This window comes from Paecilomyces variotii, assembly GCF_004022145.1.
Source record: "Paecilomyces variotii strain CBS 101075 chromosome Unknown C8Q69scaffold_3, whole genome shotgun sequence".
NCBI lineage: Eukaryota > Fungi > Ascomycota > Eurotiomycetes > Eurotiales > Thermoascaceae > Paecilomyces > Paecilomyces variotii.
Window position 1 is genome coordinate 2,219,074 of NW_021167142.1, and position 16,229 is coordinate 2,235,302.

Genomic DNA, 16,229 nt, shown 5'->3' on the forward strand with positions numbered 1-16,229 from the left:
TGCAAATTCAAATTTCTTTCTGAGCCTGGACTCTTTATAAAGGCGTTTGTACCATCTGATATATTCTCGGGGTTCCTGATCGAAATAGACCATGGATTTTTGACACTATTTCTGCGCTGTCGAATCAACCTGTACGCTATTGAGGTTTCGGGGATTTGGAAGCGAGCACTACAAACCTTGAGTGTCTTAACTGTAGATGCGAACATAATAGACATGGGAAATGATAAAATATCGCGTTCTATCTACGTACGTACTAAAGGTGGTGAACATGGAAGTGACGGAAGAACAATCTTCATCGGGACATGGTATGGGGGAATTTGTGGAATCGGCGTCGAACTGCGTTCTATATTTCATGTTCCAGTTGCATGGCTCCATGGCTCGTACGCTCCCACTGTAGAACAACGGCAAACCAGCCATATGCTGTTAAACCTAATTACAAGTTATATAAATGCGCCAAAGTCATATCCATCGTGCCTCTCTAAAGGCAGATCTCGAACACCATAAAGTTCTTCGAAAGTGTCGTTTACTGCAGCGACTCAATAACGAGGGCACTGGCACCACCGCCCCCGTTGCAGATTCCAGCAACGCCAAGTTTGCCCTTCTTGGCCTTCAGGACACCCAGGAGCGTCGTCAGGATACGGGCACCACTGGCACCGAGAGGGTGGCCAATCGCAACAGCACCACCGTGCATGTTGACCTTTTCCTCCGACAATCCCAACAACTTCATGTTTGCGAGGGCCACGACGCTGAAAGCCTCGTTGATTTCGAAAGCGTCAATAGCATCCTGCGACACGCCAGCGTGCTTCAGGGCTTTAGGAATGGCCAGAGCCGGGGCCGTGGTGAACTTGCTGGGTGCGTGAGCAGCATCTCCCCAGCCAAGGATCTTAGCAATGGGCTTCAGGTTAAGCTCCTTCAGCTTAGCTTCGGAAACGAGAACCACAGCTGCAGCGCCGTCATTGAGTGGTGACGCATTGGGGGCTGTAACCGTGCCGGAGCCGGGAATGAAGGCGGGCTTAATCGCGCGAAGCTTCTCAGGGTTAAGCTAGAGTGACGGGGTGGTCAGCCTACTAAGAATCCTATAGAGGGCAAGAAAGAAACCTTACGTTCTTAGGCTCCTCATCCTGGGAAACCGTCACACCTGGCTTGCCCCTGAAACCAGGCAGCTCAATAGGAACAATCTCCGCATCGAACAGGCCTGCCTTCTGTGCAGCTTGAGCTTTCTCGTAGCTGCGAATGGCATAGTCATCCTGCTGTTCACGGGTGAAGCTGTGATCCTGAGCACACTCTTCAGCAGCGAGGCCCATAAGCTCCTTTTTGCCGTAGGCATCAGTCAGACCATCCTTCATGATACCGTCCACCAAGCTCTGATTGCCATATTTCGCACCAGTGCGCAAATTGGGGAGATAGTGCGGCGTGTTGGACATAGATTCCGTACCACCGGCGACGACGATGTCAGCAGTGCCAGTCATGATCGTCTGCGCTCCGAGGATGACAGCCTTCAGAGCGGATGCGCACACCTTGTTGACAGTCGTGCACACGGTCGAGTCCTCGAGACCAGCGCCGATAGCAGATTGTCTGGCAGGGTTCTGTCCAACACTGCATAGATCATAAGCATCCCCCGGGGAGCAATTGGGAGAGTAAGACGCTTACTTCGCGGAGAGGACGTTTCCAAAGAAGACCTCCTCAACATCGGACGGCTTAATTCCCGCACGCTCAACAGCCGCTACATGAGACGGGTCTAAGTATACGTTTTCGATCCAGACATCGGGAGAATTGGGGTACCTTTGATAGCGTGGGAGCCCAGCTGCGGGGCAGTGAGACTGGAGAGAGCGCTGGGGAAGAGAACAATTAGCTGGGAGACCAAAGCAACAGCAGTGAGATGAAACTTACCCTAGGAAAGATCCTACCGGCGTACGAGCAGAGGAGACGATGTAAACTGGAGGAAGAGAAGACATCTTGTAGACTTCAGGCAACAGCGATATCAGAAAGTGAGGGGCGGTTAGAGAGGACCGTTGGAGTAGATGAGGCTTTTGACGGGAGAGTGAGAACAGATCAATAGAACAGAATGTCTGGCACGCAGCGGAATACCAAATAAGCAGAACCTCGCGAACAACCTGAAGAAGAGAAAGACCGTCTCAACAGAACCGGGGAGAGTTCGTTTCTTAAAGGAGGGACACGCCTTAGTGTATTACTATCTAACTTAGTGGGGGCAGCGGTCTGGCGCCTTAATAGGCAGTGCCGCAGTGCTAGGTACAAAAAACAAAATTGGGACACGGAGAAGAGCTTGGGCCATCTCCGGTTGCCGGCTTCAAGAAACTTCAACTGGAAGCGCGACTGGCCTATCCCCGCGTCCGTGACGATCGCATTGAAGTTGCGATTACAACACCGCATCATGGATGACCTCTACGATGAGTATGCCGTTGCCTCTATGATTCTCTAACCTATGGTCTTTTGGCTGACTGGTGTTTTCCACTGCAGGTTTGGCAACTATATCGGCGAGGCCGAGGAGGACGAATCCCAGCATGGAGACGTCAGGCCTTCCACTTACACATACGATGAGGAGTCTGAGGAAGGTGAGGAGGAGACGGCTGAGGATCAGCAGATGATGGAAGTGGATGGTTCGTAGTCTGCCCTGGATTCCACGGTGAAGAGGCTGACCGCGTGAACAGAAGGGCCCTCAAATGCGGTTATTCTCCATGAAGACAAGCAGTATTATCCCACTGCGCAACAAGTATACGGCGAGGAGGTAGAGACTCTGGTTCAGGAGGAGGATGCGCAGCCACTCTCTGAGCCCATTATAGCGCCCGTTCAGCAGAAGAAGTTTACAGTGCAGGAAGCCGACCTGCCACCCGTCTTCTATTCGCGCGAATTCATGACAGATCTTCTCAACTACCCAGAGCAGGTCAGGAACGTGGTATTCGCGGGTCATTTGCATCATGGCAAGACGGCTTTCATGGACATGCTAGTGACGCAGACGCATGACTTGAACGAACGGCTAGAGAAGCGAACAGGCAGACGAAGAGACGAGCAATTGCGCTATACTGATGTACACCTTCTGGAAAGAGAGCGTGGCTTGTCCATCAAGGCTGCCCCAATGACTCTCGTCCTGCAGGGTACAAAAGGGAAGTCATTCCTATTCAACCTGCTCGACACCCCAGGACATGTGAATTTCGTGGATGAGGTGGCTGCATCCATGCGACTGGCCGACGGCGTTGTACTAGTTGTGGATGTCGTCGAAGGAGTTCAAGCAAACACGGAGCAAATCATCAAGCATGCAGTGTTGGAAGATCTTCCGTTGACGCTAGTAGTGAATAAGATGGACAGGTTGATTCTCGAGCTCAAGCTTCCGCCGAACGATGCGTACTTCAAATTGAAGCACGTGGTGGAAGAAGTCAACACCATCATTGAGAGGACCTTGCCAGGACAGGGAGAAACGAGACGGTTGAGTCCCGAGAAGGGAAACGTCGCTTTCGCTTGTACCTCTATGGGGTGGTGTTTCACCTTAGAATCGTTTTCTAAGATGTACTCTGAGACATACCCCAAGGTTGATGCCGCTGAATTTGCCGCTCGTCTATGGGGAGACATTTTCTTCAACCCAAGAAGCCGAAAGTTCTCCCGGAAGGGAATGGAGGAAGGCTCCAAACGGAGTTTCGTGAATTTTGTCTTAGAGCCCATCTACAAACTCTACTCCCACACCATCAGCGACAGCCCAGAAGACCTGAAGGAGACTCTGGCTACATTGGGCATCCAATTGAAACCATCTCAGCTCAAGTCTGATGCGAAAGTACTTCTCAACCTGGTTTGCGCCCGGTTCTTCGGGTCGGCTACAGGATTCGTGGATATGGTTGTCCAGCACGTTCCCTCCCCAGTAGAAGGGGCCCAGAAAAAGCTGGAGAGATACTACACTGGTCCGCTTGACACGAAGCTGGGCGCAGCTATGGCCGCTTGTGACCAAGACGGACCTTTGGTTGTCCACGTCACGAAACTCTTTAACACCACTGATGCCTCGAGCTTCAATGCGTTTGGACGAGTTATGAGCGGAATAGCTCGTCCGGGCCAACAAGTGCGCGTTCTCGGAGAAGGATACACGCTGGACGACCAGGAAGACATGGTCGTTGCGACTATCTCGAATACCTGGGTTGCCGAGTCCCGTTACAATATTCCAACTAGCGGTGTGCCCGCTGGAAACTGGGTTCTGCTTGGCGGTGTTGACAATTCGATCGTTAAAACAGCAACCCTGGTACCATTGAAGCTCGAAGATGAGGAAGATGCCTACATCTTCAAGCCGATCCGGCACTTCACCGAGTCTGTCTTCAAGGTCTCGGTGGAGCCCATCAACCCGTCTGAACTGCCCAAAATGCTTGAGGGTCTACGCAAGATCAACAAGAGCTACCCTCTGATCTCAACGAAGGTGGAAGAATCTGGAGAGCACGTCATTCTAGGCACTGGAGAGCTGTACATGGATTGCGTCCTCTACGACCTTCGCAGGCTGTATGCCGAAATGGAACTCAAGGTATCTGATCCGGTGACACGCTTCTGTGAGACAGTTGTCGAGACGTCGGCAATCATGTGCTACGCTATCACACCCAATAAGAAAAACAAGGTCACCATGATCGCAGAGCCATTGGACGAAGGTATCGCTGAAGACATTGAGAGTGGCAGAGTCAGCATCAAGGATCCTATCCGCAAGGTCGCGCAGTTCTTCGAAGAAAGATACGATTGGGATAAGCTGGCTGCCAGGAGCATATGGGCCTTTGGTCCAGATGAGATGGGTCCAAATATCCTTCAGGATGATACACTACCGTCCCAGGTCGACAAAAAGCTTCTGGGAACGGTAAGAGATTCCATTACTCAAGGTTTCAGCTGGGGTACAAGAGAAGGCCCTCTGTGTGAAGAGCGTAAGTCTGCAATTCCATTTGTTCCAATTAAGCGGCGGAATAATTGTAGTCTTCTGTTGATATTTGGGGCACATGTTCTGACTGGTCTCTAGCTATCCGTAATACAAAATTCAAGCTCACGGACGTCTCCCTTGCTGAGCAGGCTATTTTCAGGGGAGGTGGACAGATCATCCCTACAGCTCGTCGGGCTGTCTATTCCTCATTCCTCATGGCATCTCCGCGTCTGATGGAGCCAATTTACCGCTGCGCCATGACTGGACCAGCAGACGCTGTGGCATCAATCTATACTGTCCTGTCACGCAGACGAGGTCATGTCCTTTCAGACGGGCCTATAGCAGGAACTCCTCTTTACTCCGTGAGCGGCTTGATTCCAGTGATTGATTCCTTCGGATTCGAGACGGACCTGAGAATCCACACGCAGGGCCAAGCCACCGTTAGCTTGGTGTTCGACAAATGGAGCGTTGTTCCAGGAGATCCGCTAGACCGCGATGTGAAGCTCAGGCCGCTTGAAATGGCCCCACCAATGGCGACTGCCAGAGACTTTGTGCTGAAAACCAGAAGAAGAAAGGGCTTGGCAGAAGATATAACCGTCAGCAAATTCTTGGAACCGGAACTCTGGAAGGGTTTGAAAGAGAGCGGAGTCCTCGAGGGATAGACAGCCCAGAACGGACCGTCTTGGCAATCAGCGTTCATCATGAGCTATGGCCTCCTTTGCATGTAATTATAATGAATGGGAGTGTCATGTCAAGAAGATTTGGGTGGCATGTAGATCTTCCAGAATCTGTTTCACTGGTTTGATGTTTAAGTGGGTTCGAGCAAACTCTGTCGATTGTGCTCCAAGGATGTTATCGGTTTGACATCGGTTCCTCGTCAATAGAGACGGCCTGTTCCAACATGACTCTCATATTTGACGCATCCATGCTCGGTTCCAATGGGGATTCTGCACACTGCTATCCGTTCACTGGCAGGTTTCCAACATTTTCCGGATGACACCCATCAAGGTTCCATTTTCCAAGGCAGCAGCCACTCTCTCTTTGTCCGCCAGCTGCTTGTTAACCTCCTCTGCGGTGCTGTGCGTTCCTTCCTTGATGCGCACATCGATACGGAATCTAGGAGGAAGAGACTGTTCCAAGCGAACCCGTACTCCAAGCCCGATAACTGTGGCTAAACTACAGTGCGTGATAGTTGGTGTTATGAGAACAGTAACAGTTCGCAGAGGTGATTCTGGATTGTTCGGTAGAGACGGTTTGATAGAGATGTCGGGAAGGGAAACGACGGCAAGAGAACCCAGCGATATAGGATGCTCCGGGTCAGATATGGTAGAAACTAGATCTAAATGATAATGTCAGCATGGAAGCACTCCTTACATAGTAAAGTCACAAAGAGATAGTAGGCCGCAATATTTTGAGGGACGGTGTGATAGAGGGTATTGTAGTATAGTTAGAATCGCATACCGAATATTTCTTGCTCGTCGATGGGTTCTTCCATGAGATCTCCATCGTCGCTCTCTGCATCAGATGACGGCTGAGAGCCTACAGCGAACGGATCGCTGGAATCCGCCAGGTAAGGAATATAGGAAGCAAAGATGCCACCATTCTCCGATCCTGGTTTACGAACGCTGTCCGGCCGATGACGAGTCGGCAGATCTGCAACGTTCAAGATAGTGGGATTTGAATTCTGCATCTCCGCCATGATGAGATAGGGAGCGCAATATTATGCGATATTGTGCGGGAATCTAAAGAAGAAAATGTTATCTAGAGCTAGTGTATGCAAAGCGTCAGGTCAGATGGATGATAGTATACAAAATGGGGAGGTGCTGGGATTTCTTGTGTCATTCCGCGAAGTCGGATTATTATATTGGACCCCTCTTGCGGTACTTAAAAGAGGGGACGCCACACCAGATTAGTAACTACCGGTAATCCTTAACTAGTTGCTGCGGCATATGTAGTAGCAATATAAAGACGATTTGAACCCGTACAGCACAATCTTCATTGTATACTCTGTTTGAAATTTGAGTGAATCAAATTCTTGCTCAAGCAGCAATAACTCATTTAACATGCAATAATTCCTTGCCCAGTGTAGACCGTGTAATGTCCAAAAATACATATTTATCTGGGTATGATACTGTTCTTGGCATGTTGCGGAGCTTTACCGCCTAAGGTGTACTTACGAGCTTAATGCCGTGTTAACATAGTTATGATTTATATTACTGTACAACAGGAACCAGAATAATACATTCAGTTTAACTGTCGCCATGTCTGCCCGGGCTCTGTGTCAAGGTCGCCCGGCGATACGCAAGGCTCTTCTTCCCTCAGCAGACCTTGTGAGCGCGCGACTTTCGGTCCTTAATCAACAACGAAATTTCATCCCCAAGGTGCCTTTTGGTCATAATGCCATTGAACGCCAACAGGGACTCGGACGTGCAAATACTGTCCCAAGTGGTCTACGTTCATTCCACAGCTCTCCTATCCTGAAGAAGAAGAAAGACAAGGGCAAGAACGGGGGCGAAGCTACTGAAGCTTCATCGAAAGCGGACGCAGCAAACGTCGATCCTTCCGACCTTTCACAGCTACACGACGGCATACGCGATGCTGTGAGTCGGCTAAAAAATGATGTCTCGAAATTACGTTCCGGTGGAAGATTCAACCCAGAGGCGCTCGAAAATCTTCGTGTCCATATCGTGAAGGGAGCCAAGGAAACGATCAAACTGGGCCAGTTGGCTCAAGTTGTTCCCAAAGGTGGTCGAATCGTCACCGTCCTTGTGGGTGAAGAAGACGTAAGTTGTGTCTCTTCCTTTAGCTCTGGGTTCTTCCAATCCATCTTGCAACTTGTATTCCGATAACAGTTATTCTGACTCGAGTGCTTTCCTACTGTAGCATGTCAAACCGACAATGTCGGCCATCATAGCCTCTGACCTCTCGTTGACGCCGCAACAAGATTCTCGCAACCCTCTCCAGCTCAATATTACCATACCCCCGCCGACAAAGGAATCTCGTGAGCAGACGGTGCAGGTCGCCAAGGCTGCAGCGGACAAGGCAGCCAGTGCGATTCGCAACGCAAGAGGCGCAGTCCATAAGCGATTACAGGAGATGCAGAAGAAGAAGCTAGCCAGACCGGATGACATCCGAAAGGCACATGATGAAATGGAGAAAGTACAAGAAAAGGGTCAAAAGGAGGTCAGGGATATTTTCGAGGCAACGAAGAAGGCCCTTGAACAGGCTTGAAAACATCTGGATGGGGCGCTCGTGACCCCTGTACAGGTGCGACCAGGCTTCACTTTCCCTCACTGTACTAACATGAAGTTACCATTGTAAAATAATTCATCCAATGTAAAGAATGTGGTATTTAGGCCATACAAAGGATCATCGTTGTTGGTAAGCTCTTAAAACCATGCAGGGCTATGTAGTAGTATAGTAGTAGTACATTAAATGTGACAAAGCATTCCGTTCCAAGCCGAGACCAGTGACCAGTTTCGCAGCCACGATAATCTAAACTCGTTTCGTACGTCGGCCAGAAGCAGCAAGGATAGACTCGAATTTCGCCATGAACTGAGCGGTCTTACCGACGGTCTGATATGTCCCGTTGTTTTGGAGATTTCTGAGCGCATCAGCAACGGCAGGCTTTTCACCCGCGCGAGCGTCGAGAGATGGATATTTGCCCGTGACAAGTTCGTTCAACATGGCCTTGCGCTCTTCTGCACCGATTGGGACAAAGGTCGTGTCCTCAGGCTCAACCATGTCCCCTTTACGTTGCGTCAATTTATCCGCACGATCCTGGGCTAGCTTCTTCACTTCTTCCATAACCGCGTCCTTCTCGGCTTGGCTGGAGAAAACAACACGTTTGCCCTCGAAGAGTTTCTGTGCCAATTCGAAAGGCGGTTCGTATCCGTTGGGGTAGCGTCCGCTTATCCAAGACACTTTCTCGAGTATGCTACCGCTGCGGGCTTCGTTACCGATGGGAAGAGACGGCCAAGTGTCTCTCAAAAGAGACATATCGTATTCTTTCGGAGGATCATAACGGACAGGCTGCGGGTTCTCTTTTTCGGCCTGCTCACGGTAAACTTCCTCTATCTGGGCTGCTCGTGCGCTGTCGCCCTCTTCTTCCTCCGAGGACTGTCTCCTCTGTCGTCTAGGCCGATCACGACCAGCGGAACGACCTCTTGGAGCAGCACCGAACCTTAGTGGTCCTGGCCGACGTCCACGGACGTTGTCTCCGGTTCGAGGTTTCTGAAGCCTGGAAAGCCGGAGGATGTTCGCCGGTTCACCGCCTGCTCGCGGAGCTGCAAGCGATCTTGCATCGACTGCACGGTTTGAGCGCACGTATTCTGCATTCGGGGCTTTGGCATTCGAGGTGACCCATGCGATTTTAGCCCTGTTGTCGGGTCGTTGAGGACTGGCGGCACCCTGAGCCTGTCTGTTTGGTGCAGACCCGGACGGACCTGTATTTTTCCAAGATCAGCAAACATCATTGGGTGCGAAATAATGTTGATATAGAAATGGAGATGTCGTATGCGTGGGATTGCAATCTTCTTTCATACCGGAAGATTTAATCTTGCCTTCATCTCCCGCAGACCCGGAGACCTGTCGGAGTGACACCAGGACGCCCTCCCTCAGCTTTGCATAGTCACTATGTTGCAAGAACTGGCGCAGAGCGGGGCGCCGCGGCCGAATCATCTTGCAACGCCACCTATCTGAAGATGGGTTTGAGAATTGTTAAGGGAATTGCGTCGAAGGTGAGAAGGAGATACAATGCTCAACTCAGTTGCAGTTTCGGGTGCGGTAATTTCAATCACGTGCCGGAAGGCGGAAGGCGGTCTCCAAGCGCGTCAAAGTAGATTCATTGTAATCTAGGTGACAGATACTGGATAAACAAGTCACAAATATCAAGAAATCTGTCTATCTCATACGCTAAGGATCAAAGAAAATCTGGTCTCCCAAGCTATATTTGTTGCTCTGGTGCAGCCATTGATTTTGTCATCTCGATCCTTAACCATCATGCTTCGCCGCAAGCCAACCGCATTGACCATCACATCTGAGGACCTGATCGCGTTCGAGGAGTCCCAGCGCCAGAAATCCGAAGAAAACAACAATGGTGGATCTGCTGCCACAGCAAAGAATAATTCGGGTCATCCATTCGATCCAAATGATGAACTAAAACCACTGCCTGGTGACAAGGCAAGAATCGTCCGCTCTCGGGAAGAGAGAATTGGAGTCACTCGCCGCGGATAAACATGAAACATGATTAGCTGGGCGGTTCGCTATTATGAAGCAAAATGGGGCGTATTGCTCTTCGAAGAATTCGACTCATGTCATCTATTGTGACGCTGAGAACATACCCATGAGCGAGACCTCTCTAGCGACCTCTGTGTGTTCTCTCCATTGATATCTGTCAACCGAACCGTTGTTGCTGTGTGCTGTGTGATTCAATTAAGACATTTGATGGAGCCATAGCACTATCTACTACAGGTATTTGACAGGATAGTGCGTCATCTATTGGGCCTTTTGAAGGTTACGTCTGCTTCTGGCATGGCAGGCTTATTTGGGTGTGCTATCTAGCACCTTACATGCACTTGAAAGCTACTGTCGCGGAAATAGACATCTTCGTGATATAGTGGATAAATGGCGATATCCGAAGGTCTCTTTTTATCTCAAGATATATACAGACCTGCCAAGTCTATGCTATTAACAAGCGCGATCCAAGTGACCACATAATGCCCTGGACAGTAATGTACAAACTCCTATACCGGCTCTCCTGGCAACCATAGCCTGTCCCTAAAATGACGTAGTTTTGGAAGAAACCATCAATGTCGATTCAAAAAAACGCGGAACATGCCATCATATACAAAGAAGAAAGGCTCGAGATTGAAAATCAACATTGGAAAGCTATTCGCTTACTCACCGTATCCAATTCAAACATAGGTATATTTTGCGAATTCCAAACCCAGAAAAGGGAGAAGAGAAAAGAAAACTGAATATCGCACACTGCCATCAAGGCGAGGTATATCATAAAGCATGTGTAATGGAGACAACGTAAGGTCATAACAAGCCCTGAGTCGAAATACCGCACAGAGGATTCCATCATCATAGGGATTGAAGATCTTTCTTTGAATAAATAATGAAAGGCTGGGCTAGAACTTCGATTTTTATTATCGCGCCCTTTTCGAAGCGTTTTCCGATCCGAGGTCGACGGAATAATTCCATCTCCTTTTCAGTCCCTGCGGATCGAAGACACTAGCTACACTCTGTTGCCAGTCTCTCGCTGTGATCATCACTGGCTGAGGACCATACGCAGGCTGACTCGGTGCCACAGACGCCATCTTCCCGGCCTGCGCATATTGTATCGGGTAATGGTTGGGCAGAGAAGTTGCCGCGCCCATTGCAGGGTTGTTCATAGGCATTGGCGGTGAGTTTGTGCTAGAGGTTGATGGAGCGACTGAAAAAGCCATATCCCATTGGCTTCGTCGCATGTTAGCAGCTACGCGTAGAAGGAGAAATCGAGGGGTGCATACTTGATGATCCGAGTAGGATCCCAGCTGTTTTCATCCACCAAGGGAACCCCGAGGGGTGCGTCTGAAGTTTGACTGTCTGCTATCATACCCAATGATTGAAGATGAGGAGAATCGGGCTTGGAATCCTCGGTTCCAGAAGAAATGGGCGGGCTGATAGGATGTGCGCCATATCCAAGCCTGCTAGGGGCGGCCGCTGGAACCTGGTGAAAGTGAGGCTGGTATTGTGAGTCCATTGGCGGACTTGGGTGGTAGGATTCAGAGGGGCTCCCGTAGGGAAATGTTGGCTTGAGTTCGAAGGGTCGATTTATGTCCGCGGAAAAAGCGAGCCGCAGAGAATCTATTTGTGCCTGAATCTCTGGCATCAGCCAATGTGCCGCACACTGTTCCAGAATTCGCATGTGTCGAGTAAAGTAGTCGCGAGCGTCTGCGTGGAAATCAGGGTCTGGAGAGGTGATGGCAACCTGTCAACGTGTCAGTCAAAACTATGCTCGGCCGTGTCTGGTTTGGCAGTCTCACAAGATGAATCATAGTACAAGTCAATATGCAATATATGCTGAAATTGATTCCACGTTGCATGTAAAGCAACCCGGAGGGACCGAAACGGGCCAGTATTGCCTCCTGCAACCGGCACAGACTTTTGGCAGACGAATAGCACAAGGCCATATGCGTCTTCCAACTACCACCTGCAGAGAATGACTTCGACGCAAGAAGCTGAGGGCGATGCAGCATTATGATTCCTAGATGACAATGAGAGTGCATATTTCCCACAAAGTGAGATGAGAGCCAGGGAGGTGAACCATCCACAGGATAAGTCACCTGCAAGTCTGGAGGAAGGTTCCTAAGCCAGTCACTGAACAAAGGGTTGTTCTCCACAAGGCGAGAGTCTGCACCCCAATCTTTTTGTCTCTTAATCTTATGGTAAATGTCGGCGATCAGCCGAATGTGGTGCGCGTTTCGAACAAAGTACGAGAATTGTCTTGACCGATCGATCTCGAATTGATCCATATTGGGTATATCCAGGAGTGGCCGCATGTCCACTGTCTCCGGGTCCACACCATAATCAGAGCGTCCTATAGAGGTGAAGTTGTCAGTCGATTCATCAGTTTGTTATACTATATTCGGTACGTACCTTGTGGTGCTCCGACCATTACTTCCACAACCAGAAGAGTCTGCCAAACGCGTGTTTGGACCAGACACTCTATTGGGTCCAGTTCACAGGTTCTTTCCTCCTGATGCGTACCGTAATGCTCGTGTAAATCAAGATCCTTGGCCATTGACACGGCCGTTTTGACCGTTTGCCATGATCGGTAGTAATACCCCTTTTTCGGCGCAGATTCCCGGGCCTTTAACAACAACAAAAGCGCCTGGATGGTGCTTAAACGAGGTACGTCCATGAAGCTAAGTTCGTGCCCTTATACAATGGTTTATCAGTAAAGTGATTTAAATCAAGCTGGCATAGAAAATATGGAATCAGCGCCGGAATGCAGTAGTAAAAGACTCACTATTAGCCATTGCAAGCCATTGCCGACCTTGGGCAGGATCATCGGACATCCTTGCGGCACATGCAAATATGGCTTCGAGAAGTAGAGGTGATATTGAAGCACGCTCCTGCCGCCATTGGCGATAGAGATGAGAACGGTGTACTACAGGAACGTAAGGATGTATATCTGAGAAGTAGATATCGAAATATTTTAGAGCCTCTTCGTCTGAAGGCATGAGTTCAGGAGGAATTCGGATTTTTGAACCGGCCCCGGTACTGAGGGGCGGCAATTTGTCGTCGCTTTCATCGTCGACTGGAGCTTCTGGCTCGCCCATGCCTTTCCTCTGTCGCCTTATGTAGGGTGCTTCGAAATCATCAGCTTCTTTCCCTCGTTACACAAGGCCTATATTGTGTTTGAGAAACTCACCAATTCCAGTCTCGTCAATCTTGAGTTCGCCAAGGGCCTCGCTGAGACCTTCTGCAGTTGACTGTTCTGGGTCGAGGAAAACGCCGCTCTCCGCATTTGCAAGTGGCCGAGATGGAGTCGTCGGGTATACCGCCTGTTGATGATATGGATGCGGCATTGTAAGCTGTGGGTGAACTTCGCTATAAATACTATGCTGGTTTTGAGACGGCACATATTGCGAGTAGATTCCTAAGGCGCTATTATAAGGTGCGATACCTCCGACCTGATTCGGGCTATTGCTCCCTAGGTTTTGTTGCATAGGGAGGTTCTGGCGCGACGCATCTACCGAATGGGATGTGCCCACGTTATGGGATTCTTGTCCAAGCGCCTGTCCAGTCGCAAGGAAGTCACCATCCTGAGCAATAGTCGGCGGCACGCAGACCAATTTTAATCGCGTACATGCGGAGCATGGCCAAGTGTTGGTGGTGGCAGCGTCGCATTTGATTTTCCTTTTTCGGCAACCGTTACAAGCTCGCATCACTAAGATGGGATGGTTAGCAAGTAGCCAGAGAATACTTCAGGTCTGATATGGATTCTCGACTGTACCTTTGAGCCTCTTATGTCGATTATGTTCGTCCACGAAGACATAATCTGCGATAGGTGTCAGCGCTTCATCGCATAACATACTGCCGCGGAATTTCCCGGAAGAAGAGCGGCAATCCGTAAGGGAAAGGCTCACTCTTTTGTCCCTCCCGTGGAGGCCCGCTTGCTGGCGCAAACGAGTAGTTCTGCATCGTTTAACCAAGGGCCTTCTGATATCTAGCCCGGAAAGAGGCCCCGACTGTCCCCAGATGCAGTGAGTACCGTGTCCCGGAGAGCCAGGAAATAGAATAATTGTCTTTGTGCTGCTCACGGGACTTGCCTCTTCGAAGAGTCAGAGGGTTGCTGTGACCTTCAGTGGTCGATCACTACGCTGCCCTTGTACTTGCGCTGTCCACTCTCTGGAAAACGTATACGATAATGGATGCTGTCCAATTGATATGATACCAGTTGTCGTAATTTCCCATACGGAACCGTACCTCTGCGTGCTGCACATACGGGTAGCCGGGACGAAGAGGGACACGATACCCTGGTTTCGATCTCGTGGTGTTTTTTTCTCTGTTCTCCCTATTGATGCGAACAGTTTCGCAGCCGGTGCAAGTCGAGATGTGGCCCTCGCGGGAGAGACGTCGCGAAGTCAAAATGGCGCAAGCTGTGCCCAAGTTGACAGTTCAGGAACGGCACTGATATGCGGGGGGAATTCTGCGGGCTGCGCTCACGAGCGAGAATCAGTATGGTGCAAATCGATGGCAGTGTGACGGCGCCATACTGAAAGGAATCAACTTCGAGGCCGACAAAGTATATCCAACTAGGTCGCAGGTACAGTTGCTCCTCCTCTCGCAGCTGCGCTGACGGCAGGTCAGCTGCCCGCGTAGCCCGATGATGGTCGTCAATATAAATGTGACAAGAAAGGCTTCGAGCCTCGACTTTCCGGAATTAGGACCGATTCGGGAACATTGATGGGATATGAGAGACCGCCTAGTAGTGGTTGTGTGCTTGATCCGAAGCGAGAACCCGTTAATGTGATGGCGACGAGCATAGGATGCTGCAATACACAGCTAGAACTGGTGGGTGGTGATAGTGACTGCACGCGCTGCCCAAAGATGGCGGTGTTAGAGGATCGATCAGATCATCGGACGGAGTCGCTGCGGGACAGGCGAATGATAAGAAAGGAAGGGATCGCTCCAGAGAGTGAGGGGGGAACTTGTTCGCAGGCAACCTCGGTAGCGGCCAAATAGCGTCGCGCGCCCAGCCTGTCTGGAGACTCGAAGCAGTTCGCGAGTGCTCTATTCGAAGTAGCCGATGACGGAGAGACGTCGAGAACGTTTGCGGCGCAATCGAGAGTGGATGATATTCAGCCGGGATCATTGAATCATTCGTTTTTAAGGATTCAGAGTTCAGACCAACTTATCCAAGGTTTCTTGGCCTGGTTGAATCCGCCAAGTGGGTGCGATCGCCCCCAAAGTTCATAATAATGAACCTCTTGCAGGCGCCTTTGTCGCTCAGGGGTCCGTCGCGGCAGATGATGTTAGCACTCGCCCCGGCAGGATCTCTCACAAGGGCTAATTATAGGGACCAAGCGTCTGTCCCAAAGCCTGGTTACCTGATGTCGACTAGCACAATCGAATAGCGCCTGCAAGTGGCAGATCTGAATTCTGAAACCTGTTACAGTATTATTAATGGTCCAGTTCCCGGACCAGCCACCCTCAAATCAAGGAGTTGGCCGCCTTCTTCAATGCGGTATATGTCAGGTACGTGATCGAGGTACAAACAAGATATAGCCCAGATGCTTATCTCTCTTGGATCTGCGTGTGGGGGATAAAAGCCTGTTCTCTGTTGCGCATCAGTATATGATTCTCTAGGATGGCATGCGGGGTTGTAACTGCAAGCTGATCCAAGAGAGACCTATCTCTCTGGGTGGCATTGATGCAAGTCTGGATACTTACATCGGCTTTTTTCTTTTCTTTTTTTTTTTTTTACCGGTAAGATGATGTCTTATCATTATCACTCGTCATCATCTTTTCGATATGTCTCGATTGCTCCCTCGATGGGACGACTTGCATTATGAACCAGCTCGCCTTTTGGCGGATGCCGCGCCTCCAGACCTTGGATTGGACATTCGGAGATTGTAGTAGTTCACAGCAAAACCGGTAGTGCCACGATGAGAATAACGGTGTAAATTGAGGAGATGAATGAGCGTGCAGCGTCGGTGTCTAGAAAGAATTATTTGATTGTTGTGGTTTGGCTACCATAACAGCCACGGAAGATGACGCCAACTTCTAGCAGGAGCATGTCTACCCATAGCACATTCAGAGAGACCGGGGATCGAAGTCAGAT

General features: G+C 50.0%; 6 protein-coding genes across 6 annotated transcripts; 2 read left to right on the forward strand and 4 right to left on the reverse strand.

Moving 5' to 3' along the window:
* Positions 1–206: 206 nt before the first annotated feature.
* C8Q69DRAFT_519184 (Thiolase, N-terminal domain-containing protein) lies at positions 207–1,955 on the reverse strand (the record flags this gene model as incomplete). The annotated part of the gene is made up of 5 exons (XM_028633466.1): positions 207–1,042; positions 1,104–1,596; positions 1,651–1,738; positions 1,783–1,832; positions 1,891–1,955. The coding sequence occupies 5 exons, from the start codon at positions 1,953–1,955 to the stop codon at positions 524–526; spliced, it is 1,215 nt and encodes a 404-aa protein (XP_028486884.1). The 3' UTR covers positions 207–523.
* Positions 1,956–2,392: 437 nt separating this feature from the next.
* On the forward strand, positions 2,393–5,553 carry C8Q69DRAFT_506104 (U5 small nuclear ribonucleo protein component; the record flags this gene model as incomplete). The annotated part of the gene is made up of 4 exons (XM_028632769.1): positions 2,393–2,412; positions 2,479–2,618; positions 2,670–4,898; positions 4,991–5,553. The coding sequence occupies 4 exons, from the start codon at positions 2,393–2,395 to the stop codon at positions 5,551–5,553; spliced, it is 2,952 nt and encodes a 983-aa protein (XP_028486885.1).
* A 172-nt stretch (positions 5,554–5,725) lies between these two features.
* On the reverse strand, positions 5,726–6,780 carry C8Q69DRAFT_221689 (hypothetical protein). Its single transcript, XM_028626302.1, has 2 exons — positions 6,353–6,780; positions 5,726–6,230 (listed from the first exon to the last, which is right to left on the reverse strand). Exons 1-2 carry the CDS (start codon positions 6,588–6,590, stop codon positions 5,857–5,859), a joined length of 612 nt encoding a protein of 203 aa, XP_028486886.1. The 5' UTR covers positions 6,591–6,780; the 3' UTR covers positions 5,726–5,856.
* A 372-nt stretch (positions 6,781–7,152) lies between these two features.
* C8Q69DRAFT_486050 (ribosome recycling factor-domain-containing protein) lies at positions 7,153–8,122 on the forward strand (the record flags this gene model as incomplete). Its single annotated transcript, XM_028631873.1, has 3 exons — positions 7,153–7,221; positions 7,309–7,674; positions 7,775–8,122. 3 exons carry the CDS (start codon positions 7,153–7,155, stop codon positions 8,120–8,122), a joined length of 783 nt encoding a protein of 260 aa, XP_028486887.1.
* A 57-nt stretch (positions 8,123–8,179) lies between these two features.
* Positions 8,180–9,737, reverse strand: C8Q69DRAFT_221686 (hypothetical protein). The gene is made up of 2 exons (XM_028626301.1): positions 9,436–9,737; positions 8,180–9,336 (listed from the first exon to the last, which is right to left on the reverse strand). Exons 1-2 carry the CDS (start codon positions 9,569–9,571, stop codon positions 8,387–8,389), a joined length of 1,086 nt encoding a protein of 361 aa, XP_028486888.1. The 5' UTR covers positions 9,572–9,737; the 3' UTR covers positions 8,180–8,386.
* Positions 9,738–10,584: 847 nt separating this feature from the next.
* C8Q69DRAFT_221761 (C6 finger domain protein) lies at positions 10,585–14,209 on the reverse strand. The gene is made up of 8 exons (XM_028626304.1): positions 14,032–14,209; positions 13,899–13,943; positions 13,314–13,832; positions 12,909–13,250; positions 12,536–12,817; positions 11,923–12,476; positions 11,407–11,867; positions 10,585–11,353 (listed from the first exon to the last, which is right to left on the reverse strand). Exons 1-8 carry the CDS (start codon positions 14,084–14,086, stop codon positions 11,044–11,046), a joined length of 2,568 nt encoding a protein of 855 aa, XP_028486889.1. The 5' UTR covers positions 14,087–14,209; the 3' UTR covers positions 10,585–11,043.
* Between the last annotated feature and the right edge of the window lie 2,020 nt (positions 14,210–16,229).